We start from the raw sequence: 18,465 nt of genomic DNA, 5'->3' as shown, positions 1-18,465 counted from the left end.
TTTTTTGAGACAGAGTCTTCTGTTGCCTAGGTGGGAGTGCAATGGCACAACCTCAGCTGACTGAAGTCTCCACCTCTCAGGTTCAAGTGATTCATGTGCCTCAGCCTTCTTACCACACATCACACCTGGCTAATTTTGTACTTTTAGTGTAAGAGACAGGGTGTTGCCATGTTGGCTAGGTTACTCTTATACTCCTAGCCTCAAGTGATTCGCCTGCCTCAGCCTCCCAAAGTGCTGGAATTATAGGCATGCGCCATTGCGCCCAGCCTTTCCTTCTAGATCTTTATTTGATTGAGGTGGTAATTATTTTACATTTAATTCTGTATTCATTTTGAAATATATTCTGATTTGTGGAATGATAACTGGAACTAGTTTGAATGTTGAAAAACAGTCTATTTTAATAATTTGTTGAATAAACTATACCTTTGCCATTGATTTGATGCTTCCTTTATTAAATATTAAGCTCTCTGCTTCACAGCTATTTATTTCTGTTGCTTTGTCTATCATTTTTATTTTATTTTTTATTTTTGTGGGCACACTGTACGTGTATATATATATTTATTTATTTAACTTTTTTTGTATTATACTTTTAAGTTCTAGGGTACAGGTGCACAACGTGCAGGTTTGATACATACATATACATATGCCATGTTGGTTTGCTGCACCCATTAACTCATTTACATTAGGCATTTCTCGTAGTGCTATCCCTACCCCAGCCCCCAATCCCCCAACAGGCCCCATTGTGTGATGTTCCCCACTCTGTGTCCAACTGATCTCATTGTTCAGTTCCCACCTATGGGTGAGAACATGCAGTGTTTGGTTTTCTATCCTTGTGATAGTTTGCTGAGAGTGATGGTTTCCAGCTTTGTCCATGTCCCTACAAAGGACATTAACTCATCTTTTTTTATGGCTGCATAGTATTCCATGGTATATATGTGTCACAGTTTCTTAATCCAGTCTATCATTGATGGACATTTGGGTTGGTTCCAAGTCTTTGCTATTGTGAATAGTGTCTCAGTGAACATACGTGTGCATGTGTCTTTATAGTAGCATGATTTATAATCCTTTGGGTGTATCCCCAGTAATAGTATTGCTGGGTCAAATGGTAATTCTAGTTCTAGATCCTTGAGGAATCGCCACACTGTCTTCCACAGTGGTTGAATTAATTTACAGTCCCACCAACAGTGTAAAAGTGTTCCTATTTCTCCACATCCTCTCCAGCATCTGTTGTTTACTGACTCTTTAATGATCGCCATTCTAACTGGCGTGAGATGGTATCTCATTGTGGTTTTGATTTGCATTTCTCTGATGACCAGTGATGATGAGCATTTTTTGATGTGTCTGTTGGCTGCATAGATGTCTTCTTTTGAGAAGTGTCTGTTCATATCCTTTGCCCACTTTTTGATGGGGTTGTTTGTTTTTTTTCTTATAAATTTGTTTGAGTTTTTTGTAGATTCTGGATATCAGCCCTTTGTCAGAGGGTAGGTTGTAAAAATTTTCTTCCATTCTGTAGGTTGCCTTTTAACTCTGATGATAGTTTCTTTTGCTGTGCAGGAGCTCTTTAGTTTAATTAGATCCCATTTGTCTATTTTGGCTTTTGTTGCCATGGCTTTTGGTGTTTTAGTCATGAAGTCCTTGCCCATGCCTATGTCCTGAATGGTATTTCCTCGGTTTTCTTCTAGGGCTTTTATGGTTTTAGGTCTAACATTTAAGTCTTTAATCCATCTTGAATTAATTTTTGTATAAGGTGTAAGGAAGGGATCCAGTTTCAGCTTTCTACATATGGCTAGCCAGTTTTCCCAGCACCATTTATTAAATAGGGAATCCTTTCCCCATTTCTTGTTTTTGTCAGGTTTGTCCAAGATTAGATGGTTGTAGATGTGTGGTGTTATTTCTGAGGCCTCTGTTCTGTTCTATTGGCCTATATATCTGTTTTGGTACCAGTACCATGCTGTTTGGGTTACTGTAGCCTTGTAGTATAGTTTGAAGTCAGGTAGCATGATGCCTCCAGCTTTGTTCTTTTTGCTGAGGATTATCTTGGCAGTGCAGGCTCTTTTTTGGTTCCATATGAACTTTAAAGTAGTTTTTTCCCATTCTCTGAAGAAAGTCTTTAGTAGCTTGATGGGGATGGCATTGAATCTATAAATTACTCTGGGCAGTATGGCCATTTTCATGATAGTGATTCTTCCTATCCATGAGCATGGAATATTCTTCCATTTGTTTGTGTCCTCTTTTATTTCGTCGAGCAGTAGTTTGTAGTTCTCCTTGAAGAGGTCCTTCACATCCATTGTAAGTTGGATTCCTAGGTATTTTATTCTCTTTGTAGCAATTGTGAATGGGAGTTCACTCATGATTTGACTATCTTGTTTGTTAATGATGTTTGTCTGATAATAGGAATGCTTGTGATTTTTGCACATTGATGTCGTATCCTGAGACTTTGCTGGAGTTGCTTGTCAGCTTAAGGAGATTTTGGGCTGAGACGATGGGATTTTTCTGAATATACAATCATGTCATTTGCAAACAGGAACAATATGACTTCCTCTTTTCCTAATTGAATACCTTTTATTTCTTTCTCTTGCCTGACTGCCCTGGCCAGAACTTCCAACACTATGTTGAATAGGAGTGGTGAGAGAGGGCATCCCTGTCTTGTACCAGTTTTCAATGGAAATGCTTCCAGTTTTTGCCCATTCAGTATGGTATTGGCTGTGGGTTTGTCGTAAATAGCTCTTGTTATTTTGAGATATGTTCCATCAGTACCTAGTTGATTGAGAGTTTTTAGCATGAAGGGCTGTTGAATTTTGTGGAAGGCCTTTTCTGCATCTATTGAGATAATCAGGTGGTTTTTGTCATTGGTTCTGTTTATGTGATGGATTACGTTTATTGAACCAGCCTTGCATCCCAGAGATGAAGCCGTCTTGATCGTGGTGGATAAGTTTTTTTGATTTGCTGCTGGATTCGGTTTGCCAGTATTTTATTGAGGATTTTCGCATTGATATTCATCAGGGATATTGGTCTAAAATTCTCTTTTTTTGTTGTGTCTCTGCCAGGCTTTGGTATCAGGATGATGCTGGCCTCATAAAACGAGTTACGGAGGATTCCCTCTTTTTCTATTGATTGGAATAGTTTCAGAAGGAATGGTACCAGCTCCTCTTTGTACCTCTGGTAGAATTTGGCTGTGAATCCATCTGGTCCTGGACTTTTTTTGGTTGGTAGGCTATTAATTATTGCCTCAATTTCAGAGCCTGTCATTGGTCTATTCAGGGATTCAGCTTCTTCTTGGCTTAGTCCTGGGAGGGTGTATGTGTCCAGGAATTTATCCATTTCTTCTTGATTTTCTAGTTTATTTGCATAGAGGTGTTTATAGTATTCTCTGATGGTAGTTTGTACTTCTGTGGGATTGGTGGTGATATCTGCTTTATCATTTTTTATTGTGTCTGTTGATTCTTATCTCTTTTCTTCTTTATTAGTCTTGCTAGCAGTCTATCAATTCTGTTAATCTTTTCAAAAAACCAGCTCCTGGATTCATTGATTGTTTTGAAGAATTTTTTATGTCTCTATCTCTTTAAGTTCTGCTCTGATCTTAGTTATTTCTTGCCTTCAGCTTGCTTTTGAATTTGTTTGCTCTTGCTTCTCTAGTTTTTTAATTGTGATGTTAGGGTATCGATTTTAGATCTTTCCTGCTTTCTCTTGTGGGCATTTAGTGCTATAAATTTCCCTGTAGGTGTATATATTTAATGGAGTACATAAGATATTTTCATACAGACATGCAATGTCTAATAATCACATCATGGAAAATGGGGTATTCATTCTTTTTGTTACGTTCTAGTTGTACTCTTTTATTTGTTTATCTTTTTTTCATGTAATCTTGTTCCTTCTAACACTTACAGTCTTCTGGTTAGATTTGTCTATCATTTTTGTGTAACTATTACACTGTTTAATATAGCTTTATAATATATTTTAATATCTGATAGACCAAGTCTTATTCCTCACCCCACCCACACACATTATTCCTCTTTTCTTTGATATTCTCACCTACTTGTTCTTCCAGATACATTTAAAATTATGCTGTTGTTTTTCAGGAGAAAAAATCCCATTGGTATTTGATTGGATTTTCGATTAAACTCTCATGTAGAAAAAGCAGAGCACCATTATAATCATCAGTCTTCCCATTCATAATTACAGTATATTTTCATTTATTCTGAGACCCAGACATTGCTTGTTTGTATATTTCTAGGTGTTTTATTGTTTTGTTGATATTCTGAATAGGATTTTTCCCCCATTACGTTTTCTAGGTTTTTCTATTTTTAATATTTACTTTGTTTACAAACACTGAAGTGAATTCTCATTGATTTTAAACATTTTATTGTCTGTCTCAAGATTTGTCTAGATGTGTAATCATTATCTACAGATAATCTCCTTTCTAGTAGTTATGCTTGTTTTTACTTATATCATGTCTTATTGCACTGATCAGAACTTGCAGGATAGTGTTTAATAGTATAGTAACAGTGGACATCCTTGTCTTTGCTGATTTTAATGAAAACAACTCTTCTATTTCATCATTAAGGAAGATACTAGTTATTAGTTTTAAAAAGATAATTTTTATTATGCTGAGAAAGTACCCTGTTTTCTAGGAGTTCTTATATGGAAAGGATGTTAAATTGTATCAAAATTATTTTCAGCATCTATTCAAATTTTCATATAGTTTTGGTTTTTTAACTAATTGGTGTATATTGCATTTTAATATCACTAGACTGCTAATATCAAATGATATTTGCATTTTTGAGATAAACCCTGCCTGATCTTTTGGCTTCCCATTGTGTTAGATTTACCAGAATTTCATTTTGAGTTCAGGTATAGTCCACTATTAGCAGATTATGTAGTTATTTTTTGTCCTATTCCTCTTATGATTTTAGAATTGAGGTTATACCCAGCTTCATAACATGAATATTACCTATTGCTTAAAATTTTGGAAGAAATCATAAAATTTCTAATTTTTCTTTCAGTTTGTTTCATCTTATTACTCTTCTCAGGTTTTCTTTTAGCTCTTGGTGGAATTTTACTTTTTTGTTTGTTTGTTTTCTATTTTCTAAAAATCCATTTCATTGAGACTTCTAAAAAGATACTAGTAGAGATTCATACATGGTGTTATAATTTTTATTAGATTTCCTTTTCGATTTTTGTTTTTTGTGTTTTTTTTAAATTTTCTTGATGCAGACAATCTTAGTCTTTTCAAAGAAACAGATCCTAATTTGTTACATTCTGTTATGTTCTGTTTCTAACTCATTATTTTCTGTTTTGTTTTTTTCTTTTTTATAAAGTTTATTTCCTTTTCTTATCTCTGGAATTGATTTCTATGTATCTTTGTTTTATTCTTTAACAATGAAATAATCTTAGGCTGTAAATTCCACACCCCTCTCCGCCCCCCACCCCCCGCCCCCACACACACACAACAGAGTTTTGCTATTGTCACCGAGGCTGGAGTGCAGACATGATATCAGGTCACTGCAGCCTCTGCCTTCAGGGTTCAGGTAATTCTCTTGCCTCAGCCTCCCGAGTAGCTGGGATTACAGGCATGCGCCACCATGCCTGGCTAGTCTCGAACTCCTTACCTCAAGTGATCTGCCTGCCTCAGCCTTCCAAAGTGCTGGGATTACAAGCATGAGCCACTGTGCCCAACCTAATTTTTGTATTTTTAGTAGAGATGGGGTTTCACCATGTTGGCCAGACTGGTCTGTAACTCCTGGCCTTATGTGATCCTCCCACCTCAGCCTCTCAAAGTGCTGGGATTATAGGTGTGAGCCACCACTCCCAGTCCCCCTCCTGTCCATTCTTGAAGTCTCAGCTTAAACATCACTTTATATGGAAAGCTTTACGTTAATCTACTCCTACGCTTCACCTTCCTTCCCAGACTATGTTTGAATCTCCTTCCATATGCTTTCACAGAACCCTGTAACATGTCCCTGTCAAAGCATTTATCATATTGCATAGTTATTATTATCATTATTGTTTAGCTATTCTTCTTCTTTCCAAGATGATTATAAGAACTCTCTAAGTAGTCTGTGGGTTCTCAATTCTGATTGTTCTCCATAACAGTTTATCTTGGTACTAGATGGTCAAGTCCTTGGGAACAGGAATCATACTGCTTTATCTGTCTTGCTTACCTCAGAACAATATAGCTCCTACCTCTACTGCTATATTGAAACTGTCTTTCTGAAGGTTAGTATCCTGACCATCAAGTCTAAAGTTCTTTTAGTCCTCACCAACCTCATTCATTTACCTAATTAAATTTAAATTTAACTTCATAGGTGTGTGGGTGTTTAGATTTACAAAAGAACTGATAGGAAAGTAGAGTTTCCATATATTCTCCATTCCCCCTGTACAGTTTCCCCTATTATTTACATCTTACATTAGTGTCTGAAGTCCAAAGTTTACATTAGGGTTCATTCTTTGTATTGGTTTTGATAAATGTGTACTGACATGTATCTACCATTAGAGTATCACACAGAATAGTTTTACTGCTCTAAAAATCTATTGTATATTAAATCCTCTAAATATCTAATACTGTTATCTATTCTGTCTTTAAAATTCTCTCGATCATTTTAAAGTCCTCTCCCCCAACTTCTATGACACTAAAATTACTCAGTTCAACTCCGAATTCTCTGATTATTTCAGGTCTTCACTGGTTCATTTTCTGTTTCTTACCTTCAAAACATAGATATCTCCCTCATTTTTCTTTTACCTGCCTCTCTACTATCATTTCTAGGTCACATTTCTTTTCAAAATGAGATCTTCCTCCTGATGGTCATATTTATGTTTAGAAGTACCCTTTGAGAGTTACCCAAATTTGACCATTTCCTTTCCCTTGCCTTTAGGTTTTCATAATCATGATGTCCATTCTTCTTATCTCTCAATTATGTCTCTTCTTGCCTTTACTGCTCCCAACTCATTGATTCATGTCCTTATCCCTTCTTTCCAAGACAGTTTTAACAACTGTCTAAGTACTCTGTGGGATCTCATCTCCTGACTCTTCCCCGTCTAGACAATCTGGACCACTGACATAATCTTTCTAACGTAAAAATTTGATGTTCATGAGAACACTCCTTAGTGACTCCCTAATAATGCCTGACCAGACCCTTCAGTCTAGAGCTCAATCCATACCAGCCATCTTGGCTATTCAGTTTCTTTAAATTACCTTTTTTATTTCTTGGCTCCTGCTAAACTGCCTCCATTCTCATACATACCTTGGATGAATTGTGGTATGAATACATACCTCAATTCTTATACAAACCTCCATTCTCATACATACCTTGAAGGGGAGACGTTGCCTTGAGGCAGCATAAATTTTTTTATACACTAAATTAAATGAATGTGTGGCATTTATTTGTTTGCTTTTTAAAAATAATTTTAAAGAAAACTACATTTTTTTTAATACAATGAGCTCAAGTAAAAATTCATTCTAATTATATGACAGTAAGACAGCTTTTGAGCTTTCTTAAACCAGGAAACCTGGAAACAAACCTGATTACTTGTCTAGGGAGGACTAGGGAGGAAGAAAATGAAAGATTACTTTGTTAGCAGACTTACCTCACTAGACCATTTATAGATTCTTTATTTTCTTTGCCTAGACTAATTGTTTCCTATTCCTTGTGGTTGAACCACCAGAGTTTTAAATTTCAAATCACAAAATGATATGTATTATTACTTTATTGCAAAGTATATACAGGGATTTAGAAATGCTTAAAACTTGACAGATGTCACTTTGAGTTTCCAGTAGTGAGCTAATAATATTTTGCCAGTACTAAACATATTCTTATAGAACATTTGTAGTTGCAAGTTCCCTAATTTTAATAATTTTTTCTAATACATTTGCCTTATTATTCACTATTATGGCGCATATTAATCTAATGACAATATAACAAACATTTTAGCAGCCATAGTAAGTAGAAAAATAAGGAATAGTGAAAGATTAATTGACATAAAGGGCAGCTGAACTCTGCTTCTCTTGTATTGCATTTTAAAGATTCATTTTCTGTTTTTTTCCTATATGGCACATATGCTTCTCTCAACTTTTAAATTTATATAGTATTAGATGAAGATTTCTATCCAGCTCTTCCCAATTTTATAAATTATTATTTATAAGTTCTAATTGATAGCCCTTTACCTGAAAAAGCAAAAACACTGAGAAGTTTTTTTCTTTCACAATTAGAATTTACACATAATAGATTATGCTTTCAAATTAAAATTTTAATAGTTTGAGACATAATTTACATACAATACAATTAATTCATTTAAAATGTACATACTTTTAGTATATTCACAGGGTTATACAACTATCACCCCAATCTAATTTTTAGGTTGTTTTACTTCCTCTGAAAAGAAACCTGGTATCCATTACCCACCAGCCTTTCTTTCCTCCTATCCCTAGATAACACATATCTACTTTCTGTCTCTATAAATGTGCCTATTCTGGACACTTCATATAAATGGAATCAAATAATATATGGGTTTTTGTGGCAGCTTTTCTTACTTAACGTGATGATTTCAAAGTTCATTCATGATGCAGCATGTTTCTACTTTATTTCTTTTTATTACCAGAAACCATTTCATTATATTGATACATATCTGTTTATCCATTCATCAGTTGATGGACATTTCAGTTGGTTTCACTTTTGGGCTAATATGAATAAAGCTGCTGTGAACATTCATGTTCAGTTTTCCGTGTGGACATGTTTTGAATATATACCTAGGAGTAGAATTGCTGGATGATATGATAACTCTCTGTTTCACCATTGGAGGAACTGCAAACTGTTTTACACACCAGCTGTACCATTTTACATTCCCACCAGTGATGTATGAGTGTTACATACTCTCCGTTCCCTAGCCTATACTTGTTATTGTCATTCTTTTTTATTATACTCATCTTAGTGGATATGAAGTGGTATCTTGTGAGTTTGTGGGACTTTTTTAGTATTGTTTTTTCCTGTACAGCTTTGATCAGCCTAAAGTATCTCATGATTTTTATTTGCATTTCCCTAATGACTTATCATGAGTATTTTTCATTGATATGATAATTGGCTATGTATATGTTGTTTGAAAAAATGTCTATTTCAATGTGTACTGGGTTGAATAGTATTCTCTCAGAATCTCATGTTCACCCTGAAACTCAGAGTTCAGTTTGGAAGTAGAGTTTTCAGAGTTATGATGAGGTCACACTGTACTAGATTTGGCCCTAAATCTGATTACTTGTGTCCTTATAAGAAAGCCATGTGAAGAAACACTTCTGCATACAGAGGAAAGATGCCTTTGTAAAGATAGAGGCAGAAACTGTAGTCATAGAGCCACAAGTCAAGGAATGCTGAAGAATTGTCAGCAACATCTGGAATCTTAGAAGAGGCAAGGTAGGATGCTCCCCTACAACCTTTAGAAGGAGCATGGCCCTGTGCCTTGATTTCTGACTTTTAGCATGCAGCACTGTGAGAGGATAAATATTTTTTGTTGAGAGCAACCTAGTTTGCGTAATTTGTTACAGAAACCCTAGGAAAATAATACAAACGTCTTTGCCTATTTTCAAAATTGGGTTATGTGACCGGACATGGAGGCTCACACCTGTAATCCCAGCACTTTGGGAGGCCAAGGCGGGCGAATCACATGAGGTCAGGAGTTCAAGACCAGCCTGGCCAACATAGTGAAACCCCGTCTCTACTAAAAATACAAAAATTAGCCAAGTATGGTGGTGCACACCTGTAATCCCTGTTACGCAGGAGGCTGAGACACAAGAATCACTTGAACCCAAGAGGCAGAGGCTGCAGTGAGCCGACATTATGCCGCTGCACTCCAGCCTAGATGACAGAGGGAGACTCCATCTCAAAAAAGAAAAAGTGAATAAAATAAAAAATAAAATAGAATTGGGCTTTTACTATTGACTTTAAAGTTCTTTGTATGTGTGTTCTAGATACACATTCTTAATCAGATATATGATTTGCAATTTTTTTCTCATTCTGTAAATTGTCATTTCACTTTCATGTTGGTATCATTCATAGCACAAAAAATTTAATTTTGATAAAGTTCAGTTTGCCTATTTTTCTTTTGTCACTTGTGCTTTTTGTGTTGTATTTAAGAAGACCTTGCCTAGGCCGGGCGCGGTGGCTCATGCCTGTAATCCCAGCACTTTGGGAGGCCAAGGCAGGCGGGTCACGAGGTCAGGAGATCGAGACCATCCTGGCTAACATGGTGAAACCCCATCTCTACTAAAAATTCAAAAAAATAGCTAGGCGTGATGCTGGGTGCCTGTAGTCCCAGCCACTTAGGAGGCTGAGGCAGGAGAATGGCTTGAACCTGGGAGGCAGAGCTTGCAGTGAGCCAGGATTGCACCACTACACTCCAGTGTGGGCGACAGAGCGAGACTCCATCTCAAAAAAAAAAAAGAAGACCTTGCCCAATGTAAGATCCTTTGGGGTTTTTTTTGGGGGTTTTTTTATGAGTTTTATAGTTTTAGCCCTTACATTTTTGATTTATGAGTCATTTGATTCAATTTTTTATATGGTGTAAGAATCTGACTTCATTTTTTTTTTTTTTAAACAGAGTCTCATTCTGTCACCCAGGCTGGAGTACATTGGTGCAGTCACAGCTCACTGCAGCCTCAACCTCCCGGGCTCAAGTGATCTTCCTGCGTCAGCCTCCCAGGTAGCTGGGACTGCAGGCGCATGCCACCATGCCTGGCCAATTTTTAAATTTTTGTAGAGATGAGGTTTCATTTTGTTGCCTAGGCTGGTCTTGAGCTCCTGTGCTCTAGCAGTCTTCCTAACAGCCTCCCAAAGTGCTGGGATTACAGGTGTGAGCCATTGTGCTTGGCCCCAACTTCATTCTTTTTCATGTAGATATCTAGTTGTCCCAGTATCATTTGTTGAAAACACTATTCATTGAAATGTCTTGATACCATTATCAAAAAGCTATTAACTATAAATATGAGTTATTTCTGATCACATGATTCTGTTCCACTGATTTTTGTCTCATCTTGCATCAGTACTATGAGTGCTTCGATGACTTTTGTAGCAAGTTTTGAAATCAAGAAATATGAGTTCTCCAATTCCATTCTTTTTCAAGATTGTTTTGGCCATTTTGGGGCTATTACATTTTCCTGTGAATTTTAGGATGAGCTTGTCAATTTCAGAGGGGATTTTTTTTTCCTTTTTTCTCTTTTTATTTTTAGTGGGGATAGAGTCTCACTCTTTTGCCCAGCCTGGAGTGCAATGGCATGATCAGAGCTCACTGCAGCCTGGAATTCCTGGGTTCAAGTGATCTTCCCACCTCACCTCATTCTCCTCAGTAGCTAGGACTACAGGCATGTGCCACCATGCCCGGCCAATTTTTTTTTTTTTTTTTTTTTTTGTAGAGATGGGGTCTCACTGTGTTGCCCGGGCTGGGTGTTTTTCTTTTTTCTTTTTCTTTTCTTTTTTTCTTTTTTGAGTTGGAGTCTCTTTCTGTTGCCAGGCTGGAGTGCAGTGGCACGATCTCAGGGCTCACTGCATCCTCCACCTCCTGGGTTCAAGCGATTCTCCTGCCTCAGCCTCCCGAGTAACTGGGACTACAGGCACACACAACCACACCCAGCTAATTTTTGTATTTTTAGTAGAGATGAGGTTTCACCATGTTGGCCAGGATGGTCTCGCCCTCTTGATCTCTTGACCTCATGATCCACTTGCCTTGGCCTCCTCCCTAAGTGCTGGGATTACAGGTGTGAGCCACCATGCCTGGCCCCAGGCTGGTCTTAAACTCTTGGCCTCAAGCAGTCCTCCTGCCTCAGCCTCACAAAGTGTTGGGATTACAGGCATGAGCTGACCTCACGAGATGATAACCATCCTGGCTAACATGGTGAAACCCCATCTCTACTAAAAATACAACAAATTAGCCTTGTGTGGTGGCAGGTGCCCGTAGTCCCAGCTACTTGGGAGGCTGAGGCAGGACAATGGCATGAACCCAGGAAGCGGAGCTTGCAGTGAGCAGAGATCACACCACTGCACTCCAGCCTGGGTGACAGAGCGAGACTCCATCTCAAAAAAAAAAAATTGTGTCTTTCTTGGAATTTGTTCATTTTATCTAATTTAATTTGTTGACATACAAAGGCTTATAGCATTTCCTTATAATATTTTTTATTCCTGTAAAATATTTAGTGGTGTCCCTTCTTTCTTTCCTGATAGTCATTTTGAGTCTTTTTTTATTGCTCAGTCTAGCTAAAGATGGCTAATTTTGTTGATCATCTTAAAGAGCCAATTTTTGGGTTCATTGATTTTTTTCTCTATTGTTTTTCTCCTCTATTTTATTTATTTCCACTGTAGTCTTTATTATTTTCTTTTCTTTCTTCTGCTTGCTTTGAATTTAGTTGCATTTTTTTTTTGTTTTTTTTTGGGGGGGTTTTTTTTTGTTTTGTTTTGTTTTTTTGAGACAGGGTCTCACTGTGTCACCCAGGCTGGAGTGCAATGGCACAGTCATGGTTCACTGCAGCCTGGAACTCCCAGGCTCAAGTGATCCTCCCATCTTAGCCTCCCCAAGTAACTGGGACCACTGGTGTGCACCATCACACACAGCTGGCTTTTTTCTTTTTGTAGAGATGGGGTCTCACTGTATTGCCTAGGGTGGTCTCGAACTTCTGGGCTCAAGCAGTTTTTCTACCTTGGCCTCCGCAAGTATTAGGATTACAGGTATGAATCACTGTGCCAGTTTTGTAAAGTGGAAGGTTTGGTTATTGGTATGAAATCTTTTTTAAAACCTTTTTTTCTTTCATTCTCAAAGGAGGTGAATGAAATCTTTTTTAATAGAGGCATTTAGATCTGTAAATTTCCCAATGAGCACTGCTTTACTTATAGGCCACATTTTCATTCATTCTCTCTTTTTATTTTCATTGTTTATTTTCATTCATCTCTTAAGTATTTTCTCATTTCCCTTGAGATTTATTCTTTGACCCACTGCTAATTTAGGAGTATATTGTTACATTTTCACACATTTGTGAATTACCCAAATTTTCTTTCATTGATTTCTACTTTCATTCCATTGTGGATAAAAAATATACCTTGCATGATTTCAAATCGTTTAAATTTATCAAGGCTTGTTTTATGGTCTGTCCTGGAAGTTGTTTCACATATGCTTGAGAAGAATGTGTTTTTTGCTACTGTAAGATAGAGTATTCTGTAGATGTCAGGTAGGTCTGGTTGTCATATTATTGTTCAAGTCTTCTGTTTCCTTGTTGATATTTTCTAGTTGTTCTGTCCATAATTGAAAGTGGGATATTAAAATCTTCAACTATTATTGAGGAAATGTCTGTTTCTGCCTTCAGTTCTGTCTTTGTTTTGCATCATGTATTTTGGGGCTCTGTTTTTGGGTACATATATGTTTGTAATTTTCACCTTTTCCTGTTAGATTGACCTTGTATCATTATGAAATATCTGTATCTCTAACATTTTTTGTTTTAAAGTCTTACTTTAGTATAGCCACTGTAGCTCTTTTGCTTTCTATTTTATGGTACTTGTTTCCATTCCTTTGACTTCAACTTTGTCTGTGTCTTTGAATCCAAAAATATATTGTTGGTTGTTGTTTGCTTGTTCATTTGTTTATTTTCTAGCAACTTGGTCTCCCCACAGTAATTAGCCTCTAATCTCCCTGCTCAGATTTTTTAAAAATTGTTTTTCTTTTAGCCTGGCTAATGAGGGGTCTTCCCTGGGTTATCACGTACTTATTGGTCAAAATTTGTGCTTAGTCCTCCTTACCAGTTTGATTTTTTTTCCCCCTTACCATTTGATTTTTATCATTTACTGCTGGATGTATGTGACTTGGAGACTGCTATCACAGTTGAGAGTGTGTTTGTTTTTTTGTCCCACATTCACCAGGAGACTAATAGCTTGAAGGTTCACTCCTGATTACTCCAAAGAGGGTACAGCCTTGGGTATGCACACAGTCTTCCAGACTGCAAGGAATGACTGGATGTTATTTTTAAGTCTTAGCCTCCCAGGAGTCAACCCTGAGTTCAGGTTATTCAGTGCCAGTGAGGATTTACCTTGTTTTGATAAGTCTCTGTGTGACTTGGGGAATGCTTTCATGTCTGTCCATCCTACATCTTACTCTAATTGTTCCTTATTGGGTGCAGCCTAGTGCATGTGCACAGGGTTTTTGACCTCCAAAATTGACTGTGATTCCCCAAAGGGTCCTTCTTGGCTGTCTCATTTCCTGATTCTATTAAAGTTCTGGCTGTTTTGCTTGTCATAGGGCTGCCAGCTTCTCTTAATTGCTTTCCTCCAAGCTCTGTTGCAAATAATGTCAGCCCTTTCAGCCAGAACTGCTACAGAGTTCTTCGTCCTTATAACCTACTTTTCACCCTGGGCAAAACCTATCTCTCACTACACCTGACCTGGGGTCACGGATCAGCTTTTCCTGGAGTGACAGGGTCACTCTACAAGTCAGCACCTGGGAGGAGTTGGCAGTCCCTGGTCTTAGCTCGCTCTCCTGGCAGAATCTCTACCCTGTGAGCAAGCTAGAATGGAGAAGATTGAGACCCTCAACGTTTTGCTTCCGGAGCTTCTGCCCTAAGAGAGGGAGGGAAGGAGAGGAGACCTGGTTCTTTCAGCCACACCTGTCTAAAATAGATCTTCTGTAACATGGGGCTGGAGAAGGATGAGAAATGCCTCTAGTAACCTTTGTCTTCCATGGGGAAACCATAGCTCCAGATTGGAAGCTGGAGAGAGAGGGAACCTCTGTCTTCTAGGCCTGAGTAGGATGCCCGGGGCAAAACTTCTGCAACATTGAGCTGAGGGAGTGGGGCAAGGAAACAAGTTGTAATTCATATATCAAAAGCTCTGTGTTGTTACTGAGATTTACTGAGTTTTCTTGAATGAATGTTTCCATGTTTGCTCTATGACTTTAGGACAGTATACAGGGACTTTAAATAATGTTTTAAATTTTTTCAACAGATAAGCTGTGTTTTGCTTGGGAGAGAGGCTGTGTAGATCCTTATTCTGCAGATTTGGAAGTCTTCCCAACCCCACATCATATTTTACTGCTTACACTAGCGTATCCTGATGACACATCTGACACGCTGAAAGTTTGCCTATATGCTCATCACCTAAAGTAAAATATTCCATTATTGAAAGCAGCTGAAACATCTTTCTTGCTGATATTGAACCCGCTATCATAATTTGGTAACTTGCTGCAGATGTGTGGGAAAATTTGGTTGTCAGACTCAATTTTTTAAAGAACTTTAATTCTTATTTACTTGTTGTTGTTGTTGTTGTTGTTGCAGGGTTTGTTTTTTTTTTTAATTCCTACATGATATAGTAGTGAAAACTTTACTAATGGTCTTAAAATTTTTTAACCCAAACTTTGTTAAATCAACCTAAAGTAAATGTAGCATGACTTAGTTAGCTTGGAAAGCCAAATTGCAAAGCTAAATTTCAAACAAGAAATGTCCTTCTATGAACACTTTTAATTTTAGAGAGAACTAAAAATAAAATGTCTAAGAACTTGGCTGTTACTCCATACAGTTTTATATTTGTAAACAAACTGCATAACTATGGTTTCATCAACGTTGGACCACATATACGACAGTAGTCCCATAAGATTTGAATACCTTGTTTTTGCTGCGCCCTTTTTGTTTATGTGTATTTATATACACAAATACTTAACAATATGTTACAATTGCCTACAGTATTCCTACAATAACATGTTGTACAGATTTGTAGCTTAGCAACAATAGGCTATACCTGATAGCCAAGGTTGTGTAGTAGTCTGTACCATCTAGGTTTATGTGAGTACATCTATAATGTTCACACACAATAACAGAATTGCCTAAAGACACATTTCTCAGAATGTATCCCTGTTGTTAAGCAACACTTAACTATGGGTGTTTCTTCTACATTGTAAGTACTTTGAAGGATTGGGTCCTTTCTCACTCATCTCTGTACTCCTACCTAGTTCTAAAATGCAGTCCCTTCAACCAGGGATTCGGCTACATTGCAAAACAGACAATTCTTGAGATGCTTTATGTATTCACACCTATGTGTCCTTCCTGATGCTCTTTCTCTTCATTTGTCGAATCTTTCTTACCTTCATCTAACTCAATTTTATCTTCTCCTTTAAGTTTCTGTTTCTGCAGTCAAAAATGATCATGCCTGTCTTTGATTCCAATGGCAATTTTGTAGTAATTTTTTACTTACATTGCATTTATATCTCCTTCTGTAGACTATAAGATCTAATCCTTTTTAATCTTTTTATTGCTACATACTTTGTACATAGAACTTAATTGTTGGATGAATGAGTAGATAAAATGGTGATTAAATCAGTGGTGTAATCTTTTGTTTTATAGCCGAGAGACACACAAGATTGCAGTATTTTATGTTGCTGAAGGACAAGAAGACAAACACTCCATTCTCACCAATACAGGAGGAAGTCAAGCATATGAAGATTTTGTAGCTGGTCTTGGTTGGGAGGTATTATTTTTAAATTATACGAAATATTTATATTTGGAAGCATAAGGTTTTTTTTCTTTTTTCTTTTCCTAGCTTATTATAGAAGTATTATTTTAGGAGATACAATAGCTTAACAACTAGTTTGTTATTGTTTCTGCCTTCCATTTTGTCTGCACATACAGCAGCAGTTGGGACTTTGAAAGGAAAGGTGTTGACTATTTTATGAGACAGTATATTGTGAAAGAGTACTAAACTCATAGGTTTATAAGATCTGGATTTTCCTTACAGCTGTGACCACTGGACTGGTGGTCTTCAAACTAGGACCTTATGGCTACACAAAGGCTTTCCAGGAATATGTGGGTATACATAGTTTTGAGGAAATTAGCTTCCAGATCCTCAAGTTTACCAAAACTAATGCCAGAAAACCCTTCTGCAGTCTCTTGTCTCTCATTTACTTTGTAAAAGAAAGGCATACTACTCACCCACCCCAAATCGTACAGTGTCCCAGAGGGTTTTAGCACCAACAAAATAGACAGTTCTAGTGGGTATACTTTTAGGAGAAAGTCCCTGCCAGCAAAACAAGAAATTTTGAAAGGTGTTATACTTTATGTCATTCAAGAAACCAACCCATGTCAAGATTCCTGTACCAAATCTGTCTATCTTAAAATTATAACTCAGAAGGTAGGTATTTGTCATAAGGATTTGGATGAATATGTTTATTTAATTGAAAAATGAAGTATCAGACATGTTCTAACAGAAAGTAAATCTGATGTGGCTGATTGACTTGTGATCAATATAGTACCAGACACTTTACATATGTTGAATCAGCCAAATCTGTAGCTCCAAGATTTTGATGAAAATATATTTAAAGCACATATATTTATTATATAGTACACTGGAAATTGTATCCTTGGCTACCATTTAAATTTTTTATGAAAATTTTTATTATGGTTTTCAATTTAATAGTTTCCCAAAATTGCTGTGGAGAGTATATGAGCAAAATTGTTAAAGAGCACTGCATTAGACTATAAACTTGTAGAGGGCAGGCACTTTCATCTCAGTGATTTTTTTTTTTTTTAATTCCCAGTGTCTTTCACAGTGTCTGATATGTAAGCCTTTAGTGTTTTGTATATATTTTTATGGCTAATCTAACCTATTTTTTTATGATTTTTTTCTTTGGGATACATAGCTTATTTATAAATGTGTAGTTTAATTTCAAAATATGTGAGTTTTTTCTAGATATCGTTATTGATACTTAATTCTATCCCATTGTGATTATAGAATATACTCTGTAAGATTTCAGTATTTTGAAATATAATGTATCTCAGTGTAGGTACCCTATTCCCTTGAAAAGAATGTGTATATTCTGTAGTTATTGAGTGTAATGAACTAGGTATGTCAGTTAGGTCGAGGTGGTTGTTGGTAGTATTTAGATCAGTATGTTTTTACTGACTTCATTTCTTTTAAAAATTTTTATTGCTACATAATAATTGTACATATTTATGTGGAACATATAATTTTGATAAGTGCATACAATGTGTAGTGATCAGGTCAGGATATTTAGGATACCCATCACTTCAAACATTTATCATTTGTGTTGGAAACATTTCAAATCTCCTCTTGTAACTATTTTGAAATAAACAACATTTTGTTGTTAACTATAGTCATGCTAATGTGCTATTGAACTGTAGGACTTATTCCTTCTATCTCACTATATGTTTTGTCTTCGTTAGCCAGCCTATCTTCATCTCCACACCACAACCACCACCTTCACCAGCCTCTGGTAACTGTCATTCTATTTGTTACCTCCATGAGATCAACTTTTTTAGCTCCCACATCTGAGTGAGAACGTGTAATGTTTGTCTTTCTGTGTCTGGTTTATTTGTCTTAACATAATGACCTCCAATTCCATCCATGCTTCTGCAAATGATAGGATTCTATTCCTTTTTATGACTGAATAGTATTGCATTGTGATACATACCACATTTTCTTTATTCAGTCATCTGTTGATGGA

The 18,465-nt window shown here is 36.7% G+C and overlaps 1 protein-coding gene across 6 annotated transcripts in view; it reads left to right on the top strand.

The window, feature by feature from the left end:
- The window catches only part of RALGAPA1 (Ral GTPase activating protein, alpha subunit 1 (catalytic)), a 281,300-nt gene that overhangs the window by 192,982 nt on the left and 69,853 nt on the right, over positions 1–18,465 (top strand). For all 6 annotated transcript variants that reach the window (XM_011925953.1, XM_011925962.1, XM_011925949.1 and 3 more), the window contains one exon: positions 16,349–16,472. In XM_011925953.1, coding sequence (XP_011781343.1) covers positions 16,349–16,472 — 124 coding nt within the window. The remainder of the gene's footprint in view (positions 1–16,348; positions 16,473–18,465) is intronic.

This window comes from Colobus angolensis, unplaced genomic scaffold, assembly GCF_000951035.1.
Source record: "Colobus angolensis palliatus isolate OR3802 unplaced genomic scaffold, Cang.pa_1.0 Scaffold119, whole genome shotgun sequence".
Lineage (NCBI taxonomy): Eukaryota > Metazoa > Chordata > Mammalia > Primates > Cercopithecidae > Colobus > Colobus angolensis.
Note: the sequence above shows the minus strand (reverse complement) of the source record. Positions and strands in the feature narration are given on the sequence as shown.